We start from the raw sequence: 26,926 nt of genomic DNA on the forward strand, positions 1-26,926 counted from the left end.
GAAAGAAGGGTATCATTTCGTGACCAAGCGATATTGGCACTATGGACAAACTGAGAAAAACATTCTCGCGCTTCTGGCTGTTGATGAATCGCAAAGCAAGCAGCGCTAGAGCGCGGAACAGCACGATGTAGCCCAGCACGACGAAAAAGTTGGTCCAGATCTCGTCGTGCTTCATCCCGAACACATCTTCGGTGAACTGCTTGACGGTGACGGCACCCGTAGTCACCGGAGCATTCTCCAACGGCTGGCAGCCCAGTTGAGAGTCCACGCCACTCCACGTCTTGGTCGCTTCGTCGTAAAGGGGCTCATCGGGGCAGTCTGCAAACACTAGCGCGCCGAGGATGGCGAGCGAGAATCGTTGGGGCGTGATGGTGTACAGCCAGTGGTAGCCCGACGGGATGAGGTTGGCTGGGGGACTGAAGCCCATGAAGAGGAAGAAGATCGAGTTGACGAGCACTCCGATGATGGCGGCCACCTCCTCGCTTGGCAGTGCGTACACGAACATCTGCCCCATGTAGGTGAGCATGAGGACGAGGAACGAGGTGTTGATCCAGTACAGCAAGAACGTCCCGAAGCCCGTGAACTGCACCAAAGGGAAGAAGATGGCCGTGAACACGAAGGCGCTCACAAACACGTACGGAATCTCCACGATTGACGAGCCGACGAAGTACCAGAAGGCAGAGTATGTCTGCGTCGAGCGCTCTCGGTAGAATGCAGGGCGATCGGCCGACGACACTGACAGCACGCACTGGAACGAGATCATGCCGTTGAACAGCGTCGCCATGAAGATCATGCCCATTCCCGAGTTGAGGCCTTGGTACGATTTGTAGTTGGCTTCACGGAACACTAAGCCAAACAGAAGCCCCAAGAATACTGCCATCCCCACGCGAGTGAGGTTGTACGTCGGCGACCTCCAGTACATGTCCAGGAACCGCTTGGTAAGGAAGCTGAACTGCGTGATCGACGAAGCCGCTCGCTTCTTCGCGAACAACATCTCGGGAGCTGCAGCCGATGGAACACCGACGCCCTTACGGTTCACCATATCGTCGAGCTGACTTTTGTTCGCACTGGCATTGAACGTAGCCACGAAATCCAGATCGGTTGGGACGTCGTTCAGCACACCAGCTCCGATGCACTCGAGCATCCACGTGGCTGAATGTATCGCGGTGGTAACGGAGCTAACCCGGGCAGCTCTTCGAAGTAGTCGACAAGTTGCTGGCAGTTCGGCCCCAAGTCCCCGAAGAACACGGTTTCACCGCCTCGCTTGAGCAGCAGCAAGCTGTCGAAGAGGAAGAACACCTCCATTGACGGCTGATGAATCGTACACACGATAGTGCGGCCGGAATTCGCCACCTTCCGCACCCCATCCATGATAAGTTTGGCAGAGCGAGCATCGAGGCCACTCGTGGGCTCATCCAGGAACAACACGCTTGGCTGGGCTGCCAATTCTACTCCGATGGTCAGGCGCTTCATTTGCTCTGTTGAGCTACCACGAATGATCTGGTCTGCGATGTCCCACATATCCAGCAGAGTCAAGCACTCGTTCACCGAGTCATACTTGGCGCTATCTGGAACGTCACTGCCCTGACGAAGGAGCGCGCTAAACGCCAGAGCCTCGCGGATGGTTGCCGCCTCCGAGTGCATGTCAATTTGCTCACAGTATCCCGTGCACCGTCGAATGGCCAAGTCGTTCGCCTCATACCCATTCAGCAGAATTTGCCCCGAGATTGAGCCTCCAGTTTTCCGGCGATGACGTCCCGCCCCCGACGCGCCCATCAATGCTGTCATCCGTCCGGGAAGCGCATACCCGCTGACCCCGTGAGGAGCTCAATGGATTCCTTCGGGTTCGACGGCTTCGGAACGGAATAGTGCAAGTCGCGGAAAGCCAGCGCCACCGGAGTGAAGGACGTTGGTACTGGGACCACGTCTAGAATGGCGTTGTCGCCTGGCTTGGGCAGAGCTTTCGGTGTCGTTGCCAGAGCGTACGCAGACTCCAACCGGTCTTGAGTCGCCGTATCCTTCGGCACATCTTCCTCCTCGACGGGAGAGTCGGACACCGCGATGTTTTCTGGCGCCTCGTATCGCAAGTACTCGAGCGAGAAGTATCCTAGCGTCATGCACCCGACGTAGAACACCATGTACACCACGCAGTACACGATCCAGATCCTCTCGGTCTTGAAGTCGAACAGCTGCAGATAGTACTCGCCCATCCGAAGCCCCCCGAACTCGTCGCAGTAGTTGATGCCTCCATACTCGCATACGTCCATGTCAGCCGAGCGGTACTCGATCACAGCTAGAGCGCGCAGCGTCCACGAGACCGGAGTCTGGAAGAACGTGACGAACCCGCCCATCACCTTGAAGCGCGTTCACCGGCACCGATTTCAAATAATTTGGCCGGCGGCGGCTCTTTGGCGGCTCACAATCGAATTCCCCGGAGCGCAAAGATGGCGCAAGGTGAGCACTGGGTCGGGCAAGCGGCCCAGCAAGAAGCGCGTGCAGTTCGCGCCCCCCGTCCTTCCGGCGGAGCGCCTCAAAATCACTCGGAAGCTCATGCCCCTCATCCGCGCCGAGCGGGCCCCCACGTCGACCGACTTCAAGGAAGTGGCCGCTCATCTGCAGCCGACTCGCGACTACCGCACAGTGCGGAAAATCTACGAGAAGTACGTGAAGGGCGAGCCATGGAGCAAGAGCGGGCCCGCCCCGGAACCCAAGCACGAGCCCATCCGGGTCAACATGGAGCTCCAGAAGCTGCTCGCCAAGAAGCCGGATCTGACCCTACTCTCTGGCTCGACATCAAGCCGTCTACATTCTACTCCATTTACAAGAAGGTGGAGGCGTTGCCGCCTGAACGGACGGACTACTCCCGTGAAAACCCCCAGTTCTGCCCGGACTATATGTTCCAGTTTCAGCTACCGCGATACATGCTGCGCATCGAGGCGTTCTCGTTGACAGCCCTTGGGGTGCTGGGGCGCCTCTTGGTGCTGCTGAAGTTGAAGGTTTGCATCACGCTCATGCTCGACTGGAGGCAGACGATGGCAACGTTCGAGCTGCCGCTCGTGAAGAAGCTGCTAGCCGAGCAGAAGAAAGGGGCCCAGGTCAGGATCCTCGTGCCGAAGGAGCGGAGCAAGGTTCAACACATCAAGGCAAGTAATGCTCTCTCTTAAAGTTGCCTTGGTTGTCTTGTGTTAACTCTGTTATTGCAGTTGATTATTGTGGACGATGTCATGTCGTCGAGTGGATCCGTCAACCCTTCCTTCCAAGGATTGAACCGGTCCTATGAGAGCATCACCTACCACTTCATGCTTGATGCCGGTAACTTGTGATGTGTTAACTCTTTGTTTGTGTACGTTTGTTAACCTGTTTGCTCGATTTCGCTACATGTAGTCCGGAAGGATCTCGAAGAGTCACAGGCCAAGGAGGCCCTGTTCATGGAGATCGACGACGAGTGGGTCAGGGAGCAAGAGGCCCTCACCACGACCGCTAAGCAGCTGGCGACCGCCCAGGCCAGCGAGGGATTCGCCCCCGAAGAGCTGGTTAGCGAGGAGCTCGCGCCCGAAGAGCTGGTTCTCGGGGAGTTCGTGGACGAGGAAGGGGGGCGCCATCATCGAGGAAGAGAAGAAGGACGCGGCCGATTACAACAGGCTGAAGCTGGCCGGCATCTGTGTGCAGTGCAGGACTGGAGCTCTCGCCGACGGCGAAAGCACGTGCATCGCGTGCCGGCACAAGAATCAGTTCCAGTATTATCAGAGACAGGAGGAAGGCAGGTGTTGCAACTGCAACAAGAAGAAACCTGCAAGCGACAAGCACGCCAGGTGCGCTGCATGCAGGGCCAAGGACGCTGCTTAACGAAGCGAGGCTATCCAGTCGAGAGAGTCCGGGAAGTGCGGGACGTGCCTCAAGCGAAATTGCGCTGAAAAGCCTGCAGAGCTTGGCGGTGGGCTCTACAGTAAGTGCAACCTATGCCGCAAACGCGCACAAGAAAGCAGCAAGAGGTGCGATGCCAAGCGCGCCGCACTCGGCATCAAGAGACAGAAGACGCCCGGACAGTGTTCACACTGCCACATGCCGTGCGCGACTAAACCACCGAAGAAGGGCGGCGGTCTCTACTCAGAGTGTGACTGGTGCCGCGTCCGAGGCCGGGCCAAGCTGGACTTCAACGCCTCGCACGGGATCCGACAAAAGCAACAGCGTCCACGCCGACCCGGCAAGTGCAGGCAATGCGGGAACTCCGCGAAGGCCAGGGACGGGGGAGGGTTCTTCAAGTACTGTGAGGAGTGCCTCGAAAAAGCCCCAGAGGGGGAAAGCGAGGTATTGGGAGAAGAAGGCGGCACAGCGCGAGGAGAAGGACGAGGAGGAGAAGGTCGAGGAGGAGGAGAGCGCGGACGAGTACGAGGAGAAGGACGGAGTCGTGCATTTCTGGGCATTGTAGCGTTTTGCGCGTCTCCGAGTGCTCTTCGAAAGCACTCGGAGTTCTTTCGAAAAACACAAGTTGCCGGTCGGACTTGGTTCCAGTATCCATGCGCCCTGCACGGGACCATGCGCCCTGCTGCGCCCCCTCGCCGCACTGGCGCTGAGTATGCCCACTGCAAAACACACGGAGATCCGTGCAAAAACAAAAAATAGCCAAAAAGACGACAAAAAGACGACAAAGCCGGCGACGATGATGATGATAAGTGTGGCAGCCATGGAGATCGGCGTGGCGATGTTGATGTCCTTGGAGGCTGCAGTTAGCGAGAAGTAGAAGGATCCAAGACTCACGTTGGTCAGGAAGAGCACGAGCAGGAACAGGAAGAACTCGCTGGCGTGCGAGACGAACATCCAGTACACGAGCGTGCCGAAGATCAGAGTCTCAGCCACGCACAGCGGCAGCTGACTCACCGAGTTGGCCAGCACGTACGACGACGTCCGGAAGAAGTTGGCCCCGCGCTGCTTGTAGAAGATGTCGCGAGCCGCAATAAACGTCGGGAGCTGTGACGCCTGCCCCAGCGACAGGAAGAGCGAGGCCGCGAAGATGATACCGATGACGACCTGGATCTCCGTTGGGTCGAACTGGTAGAAGGACGTGGCATACAGCAGCCCCATGACGGTGATCATGAGGCCGCGCCCGAAGATGTACGGCTTGTTTCGCACCGTGATGAGGACCTGGCGGTGCAGCAGCGTCCTCGTGTTCTCCCAGAAGGACTGGTGGAACTGCGGCATGGGGTTCATGTGCTGGTCGACGTGTTCCAGCAGCGTCGGCTGCAGCGGCTCCTCCAGCTTGCGAAGCGTGTCCTGGTAGATCTGCGACTCGCGGAAGACGCGCGCGAACTCGCTGGGTTCTCTAGGGTGGACGTAGTTGCGTGTGGACAGCTCCACCTGGTACTGACCCTGCTGCTTCGTGCCCAGATCCATCAAGAAATCCGCCACATCACGCCCAGTGGGGCATTCGAAGCCCAGCGCCGAGAAGTACGGCACCACTTCCTGCATGGGGCCGTGATACATGACTTCTCCGGCGTTGAGGATCAAGATCTCATCGAACAGCGCCACCACCTCGGGCGCCGCTGCAGCAGCGCGATGACCACCGTCTTGTTGAACTTGCGCGCCACACTGCACTGGGTATTGATGATGTCGAAGGTGGCGGCGCTGTCGAGGCCCGTGCTGATCTCGTCCATGAGCGTCACGTACTTCATGCCGAACTCCATCTCCCCCGTCGTGACCCGCTTCTTCTCGCCTCCAGAGATGCCCCTCATCAGCGCGTCGCCCACGATCGTGTCCTGGCAGTCCTGCAGTCCGAGCTGCTGGACGACGATGTCCGGGTACTTATCGAAGAGCTCGCGCGCGGCCTCCAGAGCGCGCGCGTTCTCCTCCTCCGTGCCGTTGGTCAGCAGCTCCTCGCCGCGTCGGATGAGCTCTCCCCCGCAGAACTTGTGGGCGAACTCAAGCGTCTCGCGGACTGTCAGAACCGCGAAGTGGTTGTCGCGCTGCGTCACGTACGCCACGAACTGCGGCAGTTGGTCCCTGACCCGCTCCTGCGTCTCCCCGTTGTACGTGATCTCCCCAGTCAGCGCCACGTTCTTGGCCAGCGGGAAGCGGCCGCTCAGCACCTTCATGAGCGCCGACTTGCCCGAGCCCGGCTGCCCCAGCACGAGCGTCATGGAGCCCGGCCGGAAGCTGCCGCTCACGTCCTTGAGGATCTCCTTGCGCACCACGCGCGGCTTGCGGCCGACGCCGGCGACCGCCAGGCGCACGGCGTTCCAGAGCGTGGGGAGGCCGCTCGTCTGCTCCACCACCGGCACGTCGGCCGTCACGCTCAGGCGCTTGAAGCGGATCTCCATGTGCGGCAGGGCGCGGCCCAGCGCGCGCTCGAGACACGAGGCCACGTACTCGTGCAGCGCGGATGGGGCGCAGTCTGTGAGGCTGGTGGGGGCTGCGACTGAGACTGCTACTGCTGGTGGTGGTGGAGCGTCTTTGGGGGACTGCATGGGCCAGAGGATGGATCTGCAGTGCCGTGGACGACTGCGACCTGCGAGGCTTGCGTGGCACGAGGCGAATCGGGAAATGACGGCGACTGACGAAGTTGAAGTGATGGACGGATACCACGCGCGACAGATGGCTACAGTTGTGAGATGGCTACATCGTTAGAGGATTTGCGCCGCGTCTTGCAACGGGTTTGCTCGCGACGTAGGTCGCCGTCGTCTTCGACGCGTTCGACTCGCACTATCCTAGCTGGCTCCATGTGCTTTGTGATGTCGAGCCGAACGCAGGCAAGCCGTGCATGCACTGTGAGCCCCGTACCCGCTCATGGTGGGATCTTATCGTTGAGGCTGCAAGAAGTGCGGTGCGACAGAGACAAAAGTTGGAGCGATTGATTGGCAAATTCGGGGGATAGAGTGTCATCGTTTGGTGTACTGGAGGATCTAAAGCACCATGCTCTGGTTGTGTGGCGGTACCACCGTTTCAACTGAGGTTGCGGCATGGTTGCCTAGCTCGCCTGTTAACATGATCGGTACTGGATGACTACAGATCGCCGCACCACTATCTGCTCGACCATGAATCGTGTAAGCGACCTGCCTCAGAAGTTGTAAGAAGTGGATAAGGTTCATAGTTGCTAATGAGATCTGTGAGTCTCGGTCTTCGAGTCACCGCTACACCGTCGGGGGAAGCACACAGCCGTAGACGCCGGTCTGGATGATGACACACACGGAGCCGTCGGGCAGTCCGTCCTGAGCGCTGGGGCAGTTGCCAGCGATGGTGCCCGAGCATACGGGTCCGGCCGAGCAGAATGTGCCGTCGCCGTCCCTCGACGCTGACGGAGAATTCGCCCGCGATGTTGCCCGTGCAGTTCAGCGGCGCGTCGTACTCGGTGCTCGACGCTGTGTCCCAGTCAGAGTACGGCTTGCACCCGTAGACGCCCGTCTCGAGCAGGTCGCAGTACGAGCCGAACTCCAAGCCGTCCTGCTCGTCCGGGCAGAGGCCGAGGGAGTTGGAGCCCGCACAGCCCTCGCCGTTGACGCAGAAGTAGCTGTCGATCCCCTGGACGCTGATCTCCTCCTCTCCGTCGGGACACGCCGCATGGGCAACGGAAGCGAAGGCGAGCGCGAAGACGACAGGCTTGAACATGGCGCAGTAACTAGGCTGGTGGGCTGGGGTGGTGGGTAGTTGTAGCTGTAGCTGGGCAGATTGAGAAGTGCCATGCAAGAGCAAGAGGCATCGAAGCAACGCGCGCGGCATTTTCTTCTGCAAGCAGCAATAGCTTTTGAGACGTTGACAGTGCGGTTGGTTCCACCAGAATGCCATGAACACATGAGATCGAGCGAGCGCGTGAATGGTACTATTTGAAGCGGCCGTGTGATACCTTGTTCAGGTGTACCGTGATCCATGGGCCGGGTGAACGAATCCAGCAAAACTATCACGGTACACTACATGCGCAGCATAGCCAGCATCTACCAAAGAGTTTTCATAGCGCTGTAGAATGTACATTCAATGCATTCATTGCGAAGCCGCCTTAAGGTGGTAACTTAGCACGCAAATTATACTAGTTAGTAGTCCGTGTTGAGCGCGAGCGCCACGCCCTGCAGCACCCAGTGCGACGCGTGCTCGGTCGAGTGCAGGTCCGCTTCGAAGACGAGGCCGACCCCCATGGCATTGCGCCGACTCTGCGTGACGTACACGGGCGTGCGGAAGGTGTTCTGCAGCTTGAGTCGGCTGGCCTCGATGGGGATGACCTGGAGAATGGGCAGCTCTTCGACGAGCTGCTTGGGCCGCTGCGGTGCGAGGCAGCCGCGCTGGAGGTCCCAGGACGCGCCCTCGAGGAAGAGCCCCTTGACGAAGCAGCCAGACGCAGTGTCGCCCTCAGCAGACGTAGCTGCGGGCAGCTGCGAGCCCTGCGTGTAGCTCGTGACGCGCGTGTAGAGCGTCGACTTGTCCAGCGGCCAGTTCTTGGCTCGACACGTCGCCTGCACCAGCGCGGTGAGGTACGACTCGGGGATGCCCAGGCCCGAGAGCCACATGACCCGCGGATCTCCGTGCGCCACCCAGTCCATGTACTGCCTGAAGCGCATGGTGAAGTGCTCCATCCAGCTCCCCAGCGGCTTCTCCGTCTTGGGGCACAGCGAGCGCCACAGATTCGGCAAAAAGCCGTCGTACAGCGCGTTCCCCACTGCGTCCAGCTCGTCGCTCATGCCGATCTCGCCCACGAGCGCCTTCTGCAGGTCTCCGAGCGACACGCGCATGCGCGCCGTCAGCAGGTTCCAGCGGTCGAGCTCCTGCAGCAGCACGACCTGCGTCGGCGTGGGGGTGAGCCCCAGCTTCTTGCGGATCTGGTCCACGTCCACCGGTTCGGGCACCTTGGACTGGATGTCGCTTGCGACGTTGCCGATGTGATCCTCCCGCGAGACGCCGGCCCCGGACTGCGCCGACCGCGGCTGCAGCGAGATGAGGTCCTTCCACACGCTCTTGGACATGTTGGTGTAGTAGCCGATCTCGGCGTTCGGGTGCAGGCCGAACACCGCGGGGCTGTTGGTCAGCGGCAGCGTCTCCACCGTGGCCACGTAGTCGTCCAGCTGCAGCGCCAGCGGACTCGAGTCGCCGTCCAACGCGCCAGGCAGAACGTAGTCGAAGCCCGAGCGGCTGAAGTAGAACCGCTGGCAGTCGTCGAACAGGAAGTCGCCCATGTATTCGGACAGATACGTCGTGAGGATGCGGCGGTCGTAGTCGTCGCTCACGCGGCCGCCGTACATGGCGTCGCCGATGAGGTACTTGAGCGAGCCCCACGGGAGCTGCTCGTCGCGGTCCTCGTACGCCTTGTACAGGTACAGGCTCAGCAGCTTCCTCGAGATGGTAAAGTCCGACTCGTTGAAGTCGTAGCTCACGTTCCAGCCGATCTTGCCGTACTTGCGCCGCTCCAGCACCACCGCGTGCAGGAAGCACAGCACGTAGACCACCGACCGGAACGCGGCGTGCGGGCACTCCTCGAGCATGCTCTGGTCCAGCTTGGAGTAGAGGCTCCGCATATTCTGCTTGAGCCCGTCGGGCGGCTCCGTCACGACCTTGAGCGACCGCTGCAGGATGCCAAGCGGGAACCGGTCCGTGGGCTCCGTCGTGAGCCACAGCCGGAAGTCCTTGTGCGGCTTGGTCATGGCCAGCAGCATCTTCTCGAGCGTGCGCAGCCAGCTCGCGAGCAAGTGGCAGTTCTGCAGCAGCACCCAGTGGCCGCGCGTGGCTCCGGCCTCCAGCATTTGCTCGGCCAGAGGCCCCTGACCTTGGCCGAGCGCCAGGAACTTGAACCGATGGCCGGAGAACCCGTACTCGTCGCCCAGCGTCTGGATGTCGCTCTGTGGATCAGCGCCCGGACTCAGGATGCACACGATCGGGGACATCGCCGCGCTCTGGCTGTAGATGCGCGCGTAGTCGAGCACCGGCGGCTGCACGAACTTCTCCCCCATCACGGTCATCACGAACAGCTTCATGGCGTTGTACACGCGGTCTTGGCGGAAGCAGCGGAACACCAGCAGCTTCTGTAGGCTCGACAGCGTGTCCGAGTAGCCGCACGGGAGATCAGCCAGCTCGGGCACCTCCAGGTCGTACCAGGCCTTCCACTCGCTCGTCTTGGTGGCAAAGTCCGACATCAACGAGCCGAAGACGCCTCCGTCTCCGTTGCCTTCGCCGAGTTTGCTGAGGCACAGCAGGTCTTTCCACCCTGCGCCCGACACCCACGTGAGGTCCTCGGGCTTCGGCTGTGACGCGGCCTCTAGCGACGTGTCGCCTTTCAGGAAGAAGTCGAGCTCGGCGCGATTGAGGTCGCCCGCCGCACTCATGATCATGCACGTCATCTGGAAGGAGAACATGAGCTTGTGCCGCTCGAAGATGCCCGTGCACGTGTAGTCGTACATCATCTCGGTGATCGACTGCACCATGAAGCGCAGCCGCTTCTCGAGCACGACGTCGCGCTTCGCCGTCTCGAGCGCCGTGTGGAAGACGGTGAGGAAACTCGCGAGCGAGATCTCGTACATCTTCATGATGGTCGCGAGCGCTGCCATCGCGAAGTACATGATCGACCCGCGCAGAGCCACAGGCGTGTACACTTCGCGAGCCTTGGTGATCTCGTCCTTGGTGAAGCTGGCCAGCTCGAGCTTGGCGCTGATCTCCGTCGCCTTGTTCTTGGTCTCGTCCAGCGTGGCAATGAGCTCCTCGTTGTCCAGAATGTTGCCGGAGCTGCTCGAGAGCTCGCGCAGCAGCGTGTCTTCCAGCTCCACGATGAGCTGCGTGCTCTCGGACATTTCCGTGACGAGGTCGCTGTACTGCTCTTCCAAGTCGGGCCTCTCGTGGGCCACCACGACGTTCAGCAACTGGTTGGCCAGGCCGTCCTGCGTGACGCTGTAGTTGACGATCATGGTCTTGCCCATGACCTCCGGGGAGTAGTGCGGGTTGGCGAGCTTGGACGTGAAGTACAGGCGGAAGTTGGCGTCCCACTCGACGTTCTTGTCGCCGAGCTTGATCAGCCGCTGCGAGCCTTCCATGAACGTACTCTTCTCGAGCACCGGGTCCAAGATGGGGTCCAGCTCTTCGTCCACGCTCTCGAACAGGAACGGGTTGCCGAACTGAATCGCCAGCTCCAAGTGCTTCATGAAGTCCGGGTCGCTCAGCGTCTTGACGGTCAGGCTGTTCTTCTCCTCCTTCTTCTTGATCCAGTTGACCGCCTGCTGCTGCGGGTCGATACACAGCGGGAAGCGGCTCGCCTTCGTGGTCAGAATGCCGTTCTGCACCGAGTGCTCGTCCGCGGGCAGGCCTTCCGAGACCCACTTCTGGATGGTCGCGTCGTCCGTGAGCGAGTTCTCGAGGCGGAATGGACTCGTCACGGGCAGCTTGCGAGCCTCGATGTCTTGGAAGAAGTCGCGGTAAATGAGGTCCGAGCGGTAGTCGAAGCTGAAGGCCCCAGCGTAGCTCAGGAAGCTCGCAGTGAGCAAGCAGTCGCCCACCAGCCGCTCGCTCTGCAGGTTGAGCGAGTCGACGTCCTTCGTCCAGCGCGTGCGCTCCGAGCCGAGACCTGCCAGGAGCTTGCTGGCCGCCTGCAGCCTCTTTTGCATCTGGTCGGCTTGTGTCTTCAGCCCCTGCAGCTCCGAGTTGGCCTCCTGGAACTGCGTCGACAGGTTATCGAGCTCCGTCTTCAACCGGTCCAGAGTCGCTTTGAGGTCTGCGAGCTCCTGCTCCTTGATGGTCTGCTCCTTCTCCATTGACTTGACCTTCAGACGCAGCGGCTCGACGTTCTTGGCGACGTCGTGGTACTTGACGATGGCCACGACCCACACGAGCAAACCTGCGCCGGCCTTAGAGATGGACTTCATGTTCTCGATGTTGAGGTCCGGGTTCTTGAAGAACGTCTTGATCTTGGTGATCATCTTGGACGAGATCTTGTCCTTCTCGTACTCCTTCAAGAGTGTGATGAGGTTGGCGTTGCTGAGCATGACCTTGGCTCCTTTCCAGTCGAGATCCAGCTCTTGGCCCGTAGGTTTAAGGATCAACACGCACATGCACACCGACATGACCAATGGCGGCGGGGACGCGAACGATTTGAGCTCCGTCAGGTCCGCCTTGGATAAATCCTGCAGCGCTGCAGCGGCGGCCTCCACAGCTGGAAGAGCCTCGAGCAACGCAGCGTCGGCCTCTTCTTTCTCTTTAGCGATGAGAACGGACGCTTTCTCGCACTCAATCTGCGTCGCGGCAGCCACTTCCTGCTGCTTGGAAGCCACGGCCGACTTCTCCTCGATCGTCTTGATCAGAGCTTCGCACGCGAGCGTCTTCTCGTCCACAATGACCTTCTTCTCCGACAGCTCCACCTGCATGACGTCCACGGCTTGAGCCGCTTCCACGAGCTTCGTGAGACCGCCCTTGAGACGAGCGATGCTTGCCGTGACCTTGACTTTGTTCTCCTTGAGCTGCAGTCGGTAGTTCGAGATGAAGTCGAGGTAGTTCTTGGGCGTCACGTAGTAGTGTCGACGCAGCTCCTCGCCGAAGCGATGGGCCACGCGCACCACGCGCAAGTGCGCGTGCACCAGGTGATTCGTCACCTGCTCGCGCGATTCCTCGGGGATGGCCTCTTCGGCCAGGAAGTACTGCGCCACGTTGCGCAGAGCGTCTTCGGGCCACGCGAAGAACCAGTCGATCACCGTAGCAGACACGAGACCGGGGAAGTTGCGGCAGCGGGTCCTCAGCGTACTACCGGAAGGCGACATGGCCAGGATCACGTGGAGGTTTTGGCGACACAGATTCACGTAGAACCTCCAGCAGCTCTCGTTGGTCTCGACCAGCCCCGCAGCCTTCACCTGGTCTCGGACGGAACTCGCAAGGGCGTCACGCTCGTCGGTCTCGAACAGTGCCGGCACCACGCCAGTGGTGAGCATGTTGTTGATAAACTCGAGGAAGCCTTCTTCGACTGCGTGCGCGTCCGTGAAGAGGAAGACGACGGGCTTCTTGCCCAGCATGCGGTACAGGTCCTTGAGGTTCTCTCGGAACTCGGCCTCGCCATAGCCGCGGGTCAGGAAGATCTCAAACAGGTCGTACCCGGCGGTGAACGCCGCCAGTCGGGACAAGCTCTGCTTGCCGCTGCCACCCACGCCGATCAGCAACGCGTGGCCCAGCGGGTTCCGGATAATACGCAGGATGCGGGACAAGTGCTCCAACGCCATCTCGAACAGCACCAGAGTCATGGGCTTGTTGTCCAGGTTGTACGTCTCCAACGCCTCGTCGAAGATGCCGCGAATACGGCGATACGACTCCATGTCCTGGTACAAGCGCGCGTCTTCGGCCGACGCCTGGCCCGTGATGCGGCCAATGCAGTCCGCGTAGTCGCCGAAGATCAGCGGGTCGGCCGATGCCACCTCGGCTTCGTCGGGGAACGTATCACGCAGTATCTGAGTGATCGCGCCGTCCACCAGCGCGTTGTCGGACTCGCTCGTGAGCCGGTCGCAGAAGATTCGCTTCACCTCGTTCCTCCAGAGCCTCACGATCTTGCCAGGACTGTCGAACTTGTCCGTCGTGGCCATGCAGATCCCTTCGCAGACACGCCCGAGATCGCGGAGGTTGAAGATGTAGTGGAACTTGGACGGAGTGGGTGGCAGCTTCTCGAGCGTGAACTCAAAGAACTGCAGCAGAGCCTCCGTCAGCTTGATGCCCTTGGCTTGGATCGGTTCACTGAAGTTCCGCAGATACGTCGTCACGATCGAGCCGTAGATGTGCTTGAGCACCTCTTTCGTTGGAGGCGTGAGGTTGTACACGTTGAACTGCGCCACGAACCGAGGGTCCACTTGGTTCCGACCGCCGCCGGGAGGTCCCATGGCGCCGATGAACAGCAAGTCTTTGAGGATACGGAGATCCAGCTCCTTGCCGCGGTCGTACATGCTGCCGCGGTTCATCACAAAGTGCAGGAGCGCGATCGGCTGCTGCGTTCCGTAGAGATCCACCTTGGGCATGTTCAGGTCGTCGATGAAGATCAAGAGCTTCTTCCCCGCTGGAGGGCCGTAAATCTTGCCGGACCGCTTGTCGACGTTCGCTTGGATGTTCGTCTGGACGTCCAGACTGCTGGTTCGACTCGAGAAGTTGATACTCAGCGTCGAGCACGTTTGCTGGTCCAGGTCCTGGAGGTAGCTCTGGATCGTCACGGTCTTGGCCGTGCCGCTCTCGCCCACGAACAGGATCGGCTTCTCCGTGCGCATGCAGCTCGCCAGGATGAAGCTATACAGCACCGAGTCGGTCGTGGGCACAAACACGCGCGAGAAGTTGAACGGAGCCGGCTCGGCGTACGGAACCACGCGCGACTCCCAAGGCTGCCACTTGCGGGTCTCCAAATCGAAGAAGTTGTAGTAGAGGCTCGTGGCCGGCAGGGAGCAGTCTGCGATCTTGCGGAGGAACTCGTTAAACCGAGCACGGCTGCTACCGAGCAGCGCAGCGCCCAGGGACCACACTACACTGAACAAGAAGATTCCTTCAACGCTCGCACGGTCCGACGTCGGATCCAACGAGCCGTCCGTGGGCAGGAACGCGTCCAACGAGATGCAGAGCTGCTTGCACATTTCCATGTTGCTGATGGGGATCACCTGCTGGCACTTGGCCACGATCTCGTCCGCGCCGAAGACGCCTTCCAGGATAAAGTCGATGCACTTGGGCACGTACTTGTCGAACAGTTCCAGCAACAGCGTGCGTTCGAGTGGGGTGGACATCGCAGTAGATCCAGGAGGCGGCGAGTTGGGGCCCGGAGGGGTATCTGTCGAGACGGGGACTAGCGGGTACTTCTTCTTGAGCCACCGCTCGTAGTATGGGCGATACCCGAGGTTCTTCGGGTCGACCCAGACCATCCCGCAGCGACTGATGGTAGCTGGAGACGCGTACTGGAGGTCGAACGTCTCGCAGATCATGCAGCAGTGAGTCTGCAGCCGAATGCGCTCGCCGTTGGGCAGCGTCAGCAGCTTGTTGTCGTCCATGACGCTGTTCATGTTCTCCACCCACACGGCGTCGACGTCTCCGTCGTAGATGAGCCACCGCTTCTCGTTCTCCTTGCCGGTGGGGAGAGGCTGGTTGAGCTCTCGGAAGAGCTTGGACAGCACGCCGTCCGTCCAGTCACGCGTAACGGGGTCCATCGTGCCGTAGAGCTCTGCGATCGGCTGAGCCTTGGGATTCAGCACGAAGATCTTGACTTGCTCGTCCAGAGCCGTCTTGGACGCGGCCGCCAGCGTATTCAGCACGAGGGTCTTCCCACCGCCGGTGGGGCCGACGATCATGGTCGTGTGCCGCACCAGCATGGTCTCGTACATCTGAATGATCTTGTCGATCTGCTCGTTGTACACGGCAGGGTTGGTGGTGTTGTACTCGCCAGCCACGAGCTCTGCCTCGATAGCGTCCTTCAGCGCTGCGTACCCCACACGGGGGCAGTCCAAGCCGGGGAACAGGTCGTTGATCAGTCCGTGGAACAGAGGGACGTCCTCGAACACGAACTTGGGCATGTTGCTGTCTCGCAGCGCGCGCATGAGCACCAGGTCCTCGTTCATGTCGCTGTACTCGCGCTTGAGCGACCCCGCCATGACCAGCACGCTCTTGAGCGCGCGCAGCCCGAAGTCGTAGTGATACTGCTTGGAAAGCTGCTCGCGCGAGAGCTTGTACAGCACCGTCATCTTCTTGGCGAGCGAGACGGCGTTCTCGAAGCCCTCGGAGAAGAGCATGATCTGGCAGATCTGCAGCAGGTCCGGCACGATCATTGTCACGGGTCGGAACAGCGCCTTGAGGTTGTCTGGCAGCTCCGTGCGTCCGGCGTATCCTGGATTCATCGTGATGAAGAACCCGCAGGTGGCGAAGCCAGCCGTGCGGTGGATGGCGATCTCCTGGCCAAAGCCAATGTCGACGGTGGGTTTGTCGTAGTTGAGCGCGTTCTGGATCGCTCGAAGCTGGGCCGAGACCACAGACAGCACCTCAATGTTGATGCGGTTGAACTCGTCGAAGCAGCCCCAGGCGCCGACTTGGACCAACCCCGAGAAGATACTCCCCATGGCCTTGTAGTCCAGCCCCTCGCCGCAATTGATCACATAGCACGGTAACGCGAGCGACTTGGCCAGATCCTTGACAGTCTCCGTCTTGCCCGTACCCGCAGGGCCTGCAGGAGAGCCTCCAAGCTTAAACGTCAGCGCCTGCGTTAGCGTCATGTAGCATCGATCTGTCAGAGGCGTGATCACCAGTCGCCCGTTCAAGCCCATGTACTCGTAGCCGTAGCGGAAGTTGCCCGTGCACTGGCTGATGACGACGTCGTCCACGTCCTTCCTCCAGTAGAACCGGAGCTGCGACTCCCAGGCGAACTCCTTCTCGTTCAGGATGCTGTCTCGAACGAACGAGTCGACGATGTCGCGCGCGTGCACGTCGATGATCAGCAGCGTGTTAACCTTCTTACGCGTGAGTTTATCCAGCGGCTCCCGCACGCGCCGCACGAGACTGTTGAGTTGCTCCGTCAGCCGTCCTTCAAGGCCCTTCATGGCGTACTTGTCGCCACCTTTGACTCGATGGAACACGTCCTCAACCTCCCACGTCCACCAGATCTGACTGCCCACGAGCGACACCATGCCCAGCACCTGCTCGAGCCACTTGGTGCGGTCCATGTTGGCGTACTGGAACACGCCCTCCTTCGCAATGCACTGCAGAGTCACTCGCATTTCGTCTTCGACGCCCGTCATCCACGACTCAACGGGGCCCTCCACAGCAGACAGCGTGCGGAACTGGAAGCCTTCTCCTTCGGCGCTCTCCATGGCGCCGACGCTCTTGTTGTTGCGTACGAAGGTCAACAACTTGACGTTGTCGAAGAGCTTGAGCATGTGAACCTGGATGGACGTCGGGTCGGAAGAGCCCAACACACTGAGCAGCTCGTCGTCGGAGATGAAGAAGAACCGCGGGAACGAGTTCCGCTTCGTGTCGAGGTAGTCGCTCAGCGACTTCTGGCACTTGTCGAGCCGCTCGGACAGCGAGTGCAGCGTCTCCAGCCGGTTCTCCGCTGTGCAGGCTTCCACGGCGTTGGCGTTCTTGTAGGTGGCGCCCATGATGGTCTTCCAGGCCTTGTCGATCGCGTCGAACTTCTTGGCCTCCTCCGGCAGCTGCTGGCGAATGTCCTCGGCGCCGACGAAAATGCTCTCGAGGTACATCCACTTGCGCTGCACGACGAACCAGATATCGAGGCACTCGTTCACGACGCCCAGACGCTTCTCCCACTTGCGGACGCGCTCGGAGAAGTTGGCGATGAAGCGCGAGCCCGACATGGTCTGCAGGTTGAGCATGTGGTCTTCCAGCGTGATCTTGAGTTCGTCGGCGGCGCGGAGCACCCAGCCGCGGTCGGTGCCGTTCTTCTTGTACTTGACCAGCTCCAGCGCCGCCTTGGCCCAGGAGTCCTCGATCTTGAGGATCTCCTGCTCGATCTTCTGCTCCTGCATGGCGGCGTTCACGATCTCCTCGATCTCCGTCGAGAAGCGGTGCAGCTTCATGACGAACAGGTTGCCCAGCGTGAACGTCTTGAGGTTCATCTCGAAGCGCACCTGGGTCACGGTCATGAGCTCCTCCCAATGGCGCGGCTTCATGGCCTCGTTCTTGAGACTCTGGATGAGCGGGATACTGTCCTTGAAGGCCAGGATCTGCTTCTCCACCTCCACAAAAGTCGACATGGCCTTGAGGTCCTTGGGGATCTTACGACAGCGCTTCTCCAGCTCCTCGATGCCTTTGTTCATGGCCGCCACGTCCAGCTCGGCCCAGAGCATACTCGACAGGTTGCTGATAAACTCCTTCTGCTCCGTGTAGAGCGCGTAAATGACCTGCTGCTTCTCCAGGGCTTCCGCGATCTGCTGCAGCTCCGGGTAGGACGTGATGAACAAGGCGAAGAGGTTCTCAGCGTTCGCGAGCTCTTGTCGTCGGGCCTTGAACACCGTGAGCTTCTTCTGGAAGACCGACACCAGTTCGAGGCCCGCGTCCAGATCAAGCGAGCACGTGCCCGGTCCTCGCTCCATGAACTCCTTCTTCATCGCCTTGCAGTCCTCCGCAAAGTTGATCGCGTCTTGCTTGGTCACGCCTCGGAACTGGTCCTTGACCTTAACGAGGCGTAGGTCCTTGGTTTTGGACGCGAGGAAGAGGTTCCGCCACCTCTCTTTGAGCGAGAAGGCCTTCTTGAACTCGGCTGGGTCTCCAGCGATGCTGAACGTCTGCAACGTGCGGTAGCGCTCGATGATGTCCGCGTACTCGAGCTCCATCTCCATGCCCATGTCGCTGATGCTGGCCACCGTGTTGAGCACCTTCTTGAGCGAATCGAGGTCTTCTGGGGTCGCGTCCAGCTCGGCCTCGAGCTGGTCCATCGTGGCGCTGATGGCCACGAGCTTCTTGTTCGACACCTCGAGGAGGATCTTGCCGTAGTCGTCCTTCCACATCTCGGCCTGCTTGGCGATGGCGATGGCCAACGGGAGGCAGTTGATCTGCAAGAAGTCCGTGTCCTTCTCCGTGGGCTGGTTGCGGACGGACTCAGCCAGGCGAGTGTACTGCGCCATGCGCGTGTCAAAGTACACGCAAGGGGGCTTCTTGTCCGCCAGCTTCTCGAGCGCGCTTCGTCGCTTGGTGTTCCAGAGGTTGTACACGGTGTCGTAGCGCCGCCAGCTATCCAGGTAGCGGTTCACGATGTTGAAGACCTTGTGGATCTCCTGGTTGAGCGACAGCGTCATCTTGATCACGTACGGGTTCTGCGAGATGTCCGAGTAGAAGGTGAAGGTGATCGGCTCCTCGTCCTCGTTCACGATGAGCGGCTGCGTCTCTCGACACGTTCCGTGCATCCAGCGGATGAACGCCTTGGCGCTCTCGACGATGTGCTTGACGGACTTGCTCAGGTACTTGTACATGTCCGAGAGGGACGGCGTCACGATGATGTCTTTGCCGTTCATGGTCGCCTTGACCTTGCACAGTGGCGGGCGCTTGAGCTTCCCTCCTTCTCCAAGCCCCATGACCGAGACGGCGCTGCTGATGTCCTTCGTGTGCACGTTGAGCAGCGCCTGGAACGTCGTCATCGACGCAATGATCATCTTGGTGATGGCGTTGAAGATGCGGCGCTCCCAGTACATGTAGTACGTCGACATCTTCGGGCTAGTGCCTGTGTTCACACCCGCGACGATCTCCTCCACCTTGATGAGCAGAGGACCGATCGAGCGGTAGCTCTGCACAAGCTCGTCGATGCGCTGCATGCGGTTGCGCTCGACGAGCTCGTAGAACTCGCCCACCTCCGTCACGACACCTTCCTCGAAGTCCTCGATCTTGATCAGCAGCGTGTTCTCGATATCCATGACGATCTCCTCCACCATCTTGCTGCTCTTGTGGATCTGGCTCACGAGGTTCGCGAACTGGTTCAGCGACTTGTTGCAGTTCTCGATGAAGCTCAGTACGCGCTGCGAGTTCCAGTTCAGAGGCGAAAAGCCCACGCGCAGCACGTCTTCCAGGGCCTTGAGCTGTGAACGCAAGAGGTGCGTCTCGACCGGAGTGAGCTCCGCCAGAAGCGCGTCGTGCCGTCGGAGCATCAGCGTCAGCTCCTGCACGTACTGGTGATACTTGTCTTCTTGCAGCGTCACGTTAAGCGCCTCCTCCGGGATCTCAAACCCGAGGCGATCAAGGTACTTCGACTCCTTGATGATCATGGCCAGCTCGGGCGAGAAGTTGGCGTAGAACGGCGGAGGAGGCAGCTTGTACAGCATGACGCCGGTCTCCGACTTGCCCGCCTCAATCAACTTTGGGCCGAGGATCGACTGCTTCAGGCACTCGTTCGTCAGGGCGGGCACCTTTTCCTTCCAGTCTTTGTGGAGTTGTTTGATGTAGGCGTCCACGGCGCGTGCGAAGACGAGATACTTGTCCTTCACCTCTTCTCCGTGCGGGCTCTTGAGCAGGTCGTTCATGGTTCGGAAGCGCAGAATGGGCTTCTTCGCGCGCAGGTAGAGCGCGCGCGACCAGCTGATAGCGCCTGCAACGGGCGGGTGGTTCTTGTACACTGGCGGCCGGTGTTTGTATCGGTGGAACTGCTCCTCCAGCTTCTCTAGCTCCTTGGTGTACTGCATGAGGATGTCCTTGTACTTCTCCATCATCTGCTTGTTGATGGACTCGCGCGACTGGATGTTCTGGAAGTTTTGCAGCAGGTCGAACGCGCCTTCAGCAGATCGGAGTTTCTGGAACGACGTGTCAATGAACTTCCGTGTCATGTGCTCGATCTCGCTCACTTTATCGCGGAACTGGACCATGACGGACTCCCAGCTCGTCTTGTAGCCGCGGTCGAAGATCTTGAACGGGACGCTCTCGAACGGAGCGATGAGACTCTCGACGCGTGCCATGACCTCGTCAATCCCCTGGGAGTCCCCGGTCACGGACTTGAGCTCGGGTCCTAGGAATTTGTTGAATTGGTCAAGCACCGTCGCCACCTCTTGGAGGTTTTCACAGATCTTGGCCATGTAGTTGGTTTGCTCGAACAGCCGCTTGCGGTCGAACTCCCAGCGGTGATCAGTCCCGCTGGCCTCGATACGCTCGCGCACTTTTATGTACGTGGAATGCCACAACTCCAGCACCATCTTCGCCTCCTCAATGGCGTGAAGCGCATTCTCCGGACTCTTCCGTAGGATGGTGTGGACGTTGATCTCCACTGCCACTTTGTCCACGATCTCGGACGCGATGCGCTCCATCAACGGCACCATCCGCTCGTCCGTGTTGTAGTGCCTCGAGATAATCCAGACCATGCGGATAGCGTTCATCATGGACGGCAGTGTATCGGCGATCGCGGAGAAAGAGCCGCTGGCGATGTTCTTGAAGTGACGCTCCAAGGTCGTGAGGAACTTGACGTTGTCCTTCGCCTCCACGTAGAGCTTGCTCAGCTCTGAGAAGTGATACTTGAACGTGAGCAGCATGCTCGCCTCCACCAGTTCCAGCAGCTTGAGCATTTTCTGGACCGTGGGCATGTTAATCTGCTCGAAGATGGTGCTGAGTGTAGCGTTACGCTCCCTCCAGAACTCAATCTCAGCGAGTGGCCCCTTCCTCTTGGGGGTCTTCCGGGCTTCCTGCTCCACAACGCTGGCCACGCTCTTGGACCATTCTTCGAGCGCCTGCTCCAGCGTGTTAATCAGCTCATAGTCATCCAGATGCGACTCGGGCTTGGTGATGACGACGTCGGGGATATTCAAGTGGATGTCGCCCTGAATCTGTTGAATGGCGTTCGAGATCTGCGACGAAAACTTGACCAAGTTGCTCTTGAACTCGTTACGCACCGCGTCGATCACCTTCAGAGCCTGGTGCGCAGCTGCCGAGTTCTTGGCCCCCGCGTCGTCGCCCTCACCTCGTCCGTTAGACATATAGTCGGCTCTTGAAAGCTGCGGGTCGAGCAGTGGCATGAATACGTGGCAGATGATGCCCTCCAAGTTCGAGAGCAAGTCTCCAGTCGAGCAGCCGAGCTCGACATTCGAGTGAGCGACTTTCTCGTGGCCGTCCGTCACGATATTTTGCACTGTGACGGGTCCTGCCGCCACCTTGATCAAGAACACGGTGGAGGACTCGGAGGAGTCCGCGGGCAGCGTATTCAAAGAGGCGTGACACACCTGGCGCGTAGCCGTCCGCGAGCGCTTCACCAGCCTCTTGACCGTCTCCGTCTGCGGTGGTGGAGCCTCTGCATCGAGGAACAACTGCTCGTCTGTCGGCTCAGTCGGTGCTTCTTCACTCGGTGGGTCTGTATCGACAGGAGCATAAGATAGAGGTCGTGAGTAAGACCCTCACTCAACCAGAGAATGTTGCTGCCTGATGATGCTTACCTGTGGGTGAGGCTTCTCGAGTGACTTCGACCTCTTCCTCCACCTCCTCTTCAAGCTCGTACTGCTCCTCCCCCTTGAAGAAGAAGAGGACGCTGCCGGCTTCAGCCTTCGCAGAAAAGAACAGCTGCACTAGATCAGCAGCAAAAGGCTCGGCCTGGTTGTCCGCGGTCTTGGTTCCTGTCAGGAGTTGGTCGACTACTGCGGGCTCGACATCCAATGCTCGCGACACGAGCCGCCGCAGCCATCGCCGCGTCACGTCGTCCAGCGACATGGTCCCGACCTGGCCTCCTATCTGTCGTGGTCTCCTCCCTCTCTCTGGGTCGGATCGGCCGCCGTTTGGCTCGCGTCGTTTCGATCCGACGACATGGTACCTGATATCCGGTACATGGCTCCAGTCTCCCCAGATTCGCAGATCATATCAAGCAAAGCATGGAGGCGTTCTCCGAGGCGGTGCGCGAGTGGCAGGCGCTGCTGCGCGAGGCGGGCGAGGTCTTCGTGGCCAAGCACCTGGACGCCGCCATGCAACTGGCCGTGGCGCTTCAGTGCGAGCAGGACGCAGAGGCGGAGCGCGCCGCCGCGGCCGTCAGCGGCGCCGAGCTGAGGGACTTCCTGGCCCTGGCCATGCTGCTGCGGCGTCTGCTGGAGGCGGCCGTGCGCGGCCACATGACGTTCCTGCTGCCTGCAGCGGAGAAGAGGACGGAGCTCAAGACGGAGCTGGCGAGGCAGCAGGCGCTCGTTGAGAGTCTGCCGGACGCCTTCCAGCTGCGCTGCCGGCAGCTACTGGAGCGTCACTGGGCGACGCTCACGCAGGCCGCCGAGACGACCAACTTCTCGCTGCCGAGGGTGCAGCAGCTGCACTGGAAGGTGGCAACGGGAGACGACGCTGGACGCCGCATCCTCGTGCGACTGCAGACGTCGGACGGCAAGACGCGGACGATTCACGTGCCACTCCGACAGTTCCACCAGCTACGCCACAGCGCGGCCACGGTGCTGCAGGAGATGAACCAGGTGGAGGCGCACCCGATGATGCGGCTCGCCTACATGGAGCAGAGCCGGCGGGCGGACACCACTTCGGTCTCGACGGCAGTAGGGGCGAGCGTACCGTGAGTAAGAGAGAGTGAGTGAGTAAAGTGTGAAGAACAGTGAGTAAGAGTGCTCTTGTTGCTGCTGTGCGTGGCCGTCTAGTTCTTCATCTTCTTCTTGCTGTTGGAGAAGCACTCGCCCCAGAGGCACACGGTCTTGCCGCGCATGATCTGCGAGAAGGCCTCGAACGTGTAGGCCTGGCGCTCGCGCGCCTCCTCCTCCGTGATCTTCTTGTCGGCCACCTGCGCCTGCACCGCGGCCTTGAGCATGTCCGAGGGCGTGGCCGCCACGTACTCCTGGAACGGGTACTTGGCGCCCTCCACCGCGAGCACGCGCTTCTCGGACGGGATCTGGTACGTCTCGAGCAGCAGGTGCAGCAGGCGCTCCAGCTGCTCCTGCGTCATCTCGCGCGTGTCCGCCTCCTCCTTCTTCTCGTCCTCGCTCTTGGCGTTGAGCGCTTCGCCGGGCGGCGCGTTCGTGGCCAAGTTGAAGAGGATGCGCAGGCGCTCGTCCACGGCGCCCTTGACGGCCATGGAGAAGGCCACCATCTGCGCGTCCACGTCGCTCTTGCGGTCGGTGTCCTGCTCGAGGCTCAGCAGCACGCGCTCCAGGTGGTAGGCCTTGCTCACGCCCGCGGGGCAGGCCTGGGCCAGCTTGAAGCCCAGGTACTGGTCGAAGTGCTGCATCGAGGCCTTGCCCGACGGGAAGGCGCGCGCCACGCCGCCGCGTACGTCCTCGAAGGTCTCGGGCGTGATGTTGTTGCTGCTGCGCAGCTCCCAGGCCTCGTAGGGCGAGATCATGGCGGCCTCGGCGATGGGCGTCTGCAGCGCCTCGAAGTTCTTCTTGCCGCGCGAGCCGCGGTAGATGTAGCAGCCGCTGCCCAGCAGGATGCCGCCCAGCGTGACGCCCGGGTTGCGGCTGAACCAGCCGGGCTTGTACTTGGGCGGCTCCTCTCCGCTGCCGCCATTGGACGAGTCGGCGCCCGTGGAGGAGGAAGAGGTGGAGGAAGTGGAGGACGCAGAGGTGGCAGTGGCGGCCGCGGCCGTGTGCTGCAGACGCCGCAGGTGCGCGGGCGGCACGCGAGCTCGACGCTGCAGGCGGAGCATCCTTGGGCCGGTCGATTGTCGAGTGATGGTCGTGTAATAGTACACGTAGAAAGCAACAATTACAACTACCCATCCGAAAAGGTGGAAACAGTTTTGGCGAAATGTACAATAGTAAAATCATTAAATGGGAGCAAAAAAAATCTGCTCCCAAATGTTGGACTTCGTTAGAAATACGGTACACTGTACCGGCTCCGAAAGGCACTTCAACTTGTACCACTCAGCAGCTCGTCGTCGGTGGCGGCTGTGCGGCCGAGCTCGTGCCAGTTGTCCACGTACTCGTCGAAGTCGAGCGCTGCGGCCCACTGGAACATGTCCTCGGCCTCGGCCTCCCAGTTTTCGTCGTCAAAGTCCACGTCGAACAGCACACGCGGCTGCCTCTCCCCTTGTCCGTTGTCCTCCTCGTCCTCCTCGTCCTCCTCCTGCTCGTGCTCGGGCCGATCCGTTGCGGTCAGCAGGCCCTGCGTGTAGAGCTTCTGCATCCACAGCCGCTTCTTGTGGCGGCGCGCGCGCTCGCGGTCCTGCTGCCGCACGAGCTTCGAGTAGTGGAAGCCGCTCGCGGTGTGGCGCCCGCCTGTGGCTTGCGCGATGGGGTCCGCGTTGGCCTCGGCCAGCACTTTGGCCGTCACGGGACGCCAGCCGTTGTTCTCCAGTCGTCGGTACCACAGCCGCGTGTCCTCCGCCTGCTGCCGCGCGCGGTAGTACGAGTTGCCCACGCGGATGTACGTGGTCCGCACGGACTGGCCCGGCCGGCGCTTCTCGTGCGAGTGGCTCACTGGAGCCGTCTGACGCGCGACCGCGTAGTCCTTGGGGCTGAAGGCGCCCAGGTCGCACACGGGCTTGCGCGTGAAGATCTTGTAGTAGATGGTGGGCGGGAACGCCAGGCCACCGAGGCGGAACCGCACCTGGGCGCCCATGGACGCATCCAGCAGCGACGCCTCCGACGGGTTGATGGCTCGGAGCATGCGCGCTGGGTCGCCAGTGCTGCGGAACGAGAGCAGATCGCGGTAGTAGCGGAAGATGCGGCGGTGCGTGTAGCTCTTCCAGACGCTCTGGATGCAGATCGCGGCGCGGTTCGCGGGCGTCAATGCGGCGGATCGAGCGCCGCGAGCTTGGCGCTGGTACAGTTTGTGCTGGTAGTGCGCCTTCCACGCGTACTGGAGCTGCAGGGCTGCGATGTGGTACAGCGGGAAGCGATCGAGTGTTCCGCGCCAGCGCAGATGCTCCATCCGGAACCAAGCCTGCAGCTTTGTCGCCACGAAGTTACGAAAGCCACTCTCGTCGGAGAAGCTCCCACCGCTTGCGACGAATTGCTGCATTGGACTGCGAATGCGAGCCTTGGCCTTCTTCGTCGTGTGGTCATTTGCCGGTCGATTTGAGGCTGTTTTCGACGAGTGGCGCATTCGGCAGAGCATACCTCGCACACGCTTCTGGATGAGGATGACCGAGAGGTTTTGAGCTGCCATCGGGTACTCCCACGGCCTCAAGATGATCTCCTGCAAGAAAACAACTAGAATATGAGCACCTGTTCATAACTCTCAAGTTGTGCTGTGTGACGCCGGGACGCACTCTCTTCTCGGCGCGAGACTTGCGCATGAAGAGTGACTCCCACGGCAATTGGCGCCGGATGCTCTTCGTGCGCCTGGTCTTGGGCTCATGGCGCGTTCGAAACTTGCTGGTAGTGCATCATCGAGAATCTTCAGACAATGAGCTCCACTCCACACACAAGACGACAAGAGAAGATCGCACCTTTGGTATCGCCCGTGCTTGAAGCCAAGCTCTCTCAATCGCTTCAAGACGTCCATTGCTGTCTGCCGCTCGTCTCCAATTGCCTCTGCCTGCTATAGTTCAGCAGTGGTGAGGCTGAAGTCAAACTTGGTACTTCTTCTTCATCTTGCTATTTCCATTCTCCTGCTATTTCGATGCGAGCGCAACTTCACGTGTCTTATCTTGCAAGTAGGAACGCAAACTGCCTTCGAAATCCCGCTGGGAGACCTGAACGTATCTGATGGATGAACGAGAAGTGATCGTGGCGCTGGCGGAAGCTCTGGTTCAAGTGCGCGCACTTGACGCTGAGCCTCGAATTCCGTTCACTACTGTCCACCGCGCCCTCGAAGACGTCGAACGCCTCATCTTCCACCACAAGGAGCAGTTCGGCGTGCACTCGGTGCATTTCCAGCAAGGCTGCGAGGAGTTTCTACTGCTGAGCAACACGCTCGCGATGAAGGCTCTGCAGCGCTCGACGCCGGAGGATATCATCACTTGTGAACAATGCGGCGACCTGCTCCTTCGAGCAGAGCAGCACACTCGACACACGGGGTACCTGCGCAGTATCCCTGAAGCACAACACACTAACCACCGGCGCGCGTTCCGCCTCATCACGCTCAACAACCTCGCCTGTCACGCCAAGCACACGGGTAAGCCCATCGCGGCGGTCAGCTTCCTCGAGCGAGCGTTGAAGCTGCAGATCAAGTCTCAGGGCAATGATTCGAGCATTCCGGACCACGAGATCGCTCTTAATCGACTCAACCTGTGTGCTGTGCTCTCGCAGCTCCACCGCCACGTTGCAGCCGCTGCACACGCCAAAGCGGCCGTGGCGTTGCTGTCAACCACTGAAGGAGACAGCGAGAATCTAAGCGCCGAAGTCTCTCAGTTACTGCTGGTGGCCCACTACAACTTCGCAGTGGAGCTGGAGCATCTGAGCGACCACGACGCAGCATGGCGGCAGTACGAGCTCGTGGTCACTGTAGCTGAACGCTACCAGCTCCAGAGCGACCTCATCGACAGCGTGCGAGCCATCCTAGCCCAAGGGTCTCTGAGACCCAGCAGTAAATCGCCTCCAAGAGCTCGAACGCCACGAGAACTTTACAAACCGCAGCGAAGACCTCAGTCCCCCAAGACATTACGCCTCGCTCAAGCATGAGAGCGTCA

General features: G+C 60.3%; 6 protein-coding genes across 6 annotated transcripts; 3 read left to right on the plus strand and 3 right to left on the minus strand.

The window, feature by feature from the left end:
- Positions 1-2,550: 2,550 nt before the first annotated feature.
- PHYSODRAFT_332007 (hypothetical protein) lies at positions 2,551-3,846 on the plus strand (the record flags this gene model as incomplete). Its single annotated transcript, XM_009528921.1, has 5 exons — positions 2,551-2,727; positions 2,799-3,128; positions 3,204-3,312; positions 3,385-3,578; positions 3,610-3,846. 5 exons carry the CDS (start codon positions 2,551-2,553, stop codon positions 3,844-3,846), a joined length of 1,047 nt encoding a protein of 348 aa, XP_009527216.1.
- A 4,172-nt stretch (positions 3,847-8,018) lies between these two features.
- Positions 8,019-22,080, minus strand: PHYSODRAFT_498544 (hypothetical protein; the record flags this gene model as incomplete). Its single annotated transcript, XM_009528922.1, has 2 exons — positions 8,019-21,727; positions 21,810-22,080. 2 exons carry the CDS (start codon positions 22,078-22,080, stop codon positions 8,019-8,021), a joined length of 13,980 nt encoding a protein of 4,659 aa, XP_009527217.1.
- A 158-nt stretch (positions 22,081-22,238) lies between these two features.
- On the plus strand, positions 22,239-22,916 carry PHYSODRAFT_559175 (hypothetical protein; the record flags this gene model as incomplete). Its single annotated transcript, XM_009528923.1, has 1 exon — positions 22,239-22,916. The coding sequence occupies one exon, from the start codon at positions 22,239-22,241 to the stop codon at positions 22,914-22,916; it is 678 nt and encodes a 225-aa protein (XP_009527218.1).
- Positions 22,917-22,990: 74 nt separating this feature from the next.
- On the minus strand, positions 22,991-23,998 carry PHYSODRAFT_332011 (hypothetical protein; the record flags this gene model as incomplete). The annotated part of the gene is made up of 1 exon (XM_009528924.1): positions 22,991-23,998. The coding sequence occupies one exon, from the start codon at positions 23,996-23,998 to the stop codon at positions 22,991-22,993; it is 1,008 nt and encodes a 335-aa protein (XP_009527219.1).
- A 203-nt stretch (positions 23,999-24,201) lies between these two features.
- PHYSODRAFT_501609 (hypothetical protein) lies at positions 24,202-25,800 on the minus strand (the record flags this gene model as incomplete). Its single annotated transcript, XM_009528925.1, has 3 exons — positions 24,202-25,491; positions 25,565-25,670; positions 25,745-25,800. The coding sequence occupies 3 exons, from the start codon at positions 25,798-25,800 to the stop codon at positions 24,202-24,204; spliced, it is 1,452 nt and encodes a 483-aa protein (XP_009527220.1).
- A 203-nt stretch (positions 25,801-26,003) lies between these two features.
- PHYSODRAFT_332013 (hypothetical protein) lies at positions 26,004-26,918 on the plus strand (the record flags this gene model as incomplete). Its single annotated transcript, XM_009528926.1, has 1 exon — positions 26,004-26,918. The coding sequence occupies one exon, from the start codon at positions 26,004-26,006 to the stop codon at positions 26,916-26,918; it is 915 nt and encodes a 304-aa protein (XP_009527221.1).
- Positions 26,919-26,926: the final 8 nt, after the last annotated feature.

The sequence above is a fragment of the Phytophthora sojae genome, assembly GCF_000149755.1.
Source record: "Phytophthora sojae unplaced genomic scaffold PHYSOscaffold_4, whole genome shotgun sequence".
Lineage (NCBI taxonomy): Eukaryota > Oomycota > Peronosporomycetes > Peronosporales > Peronosporaceae > Phytophthora > Phytophthora sojae.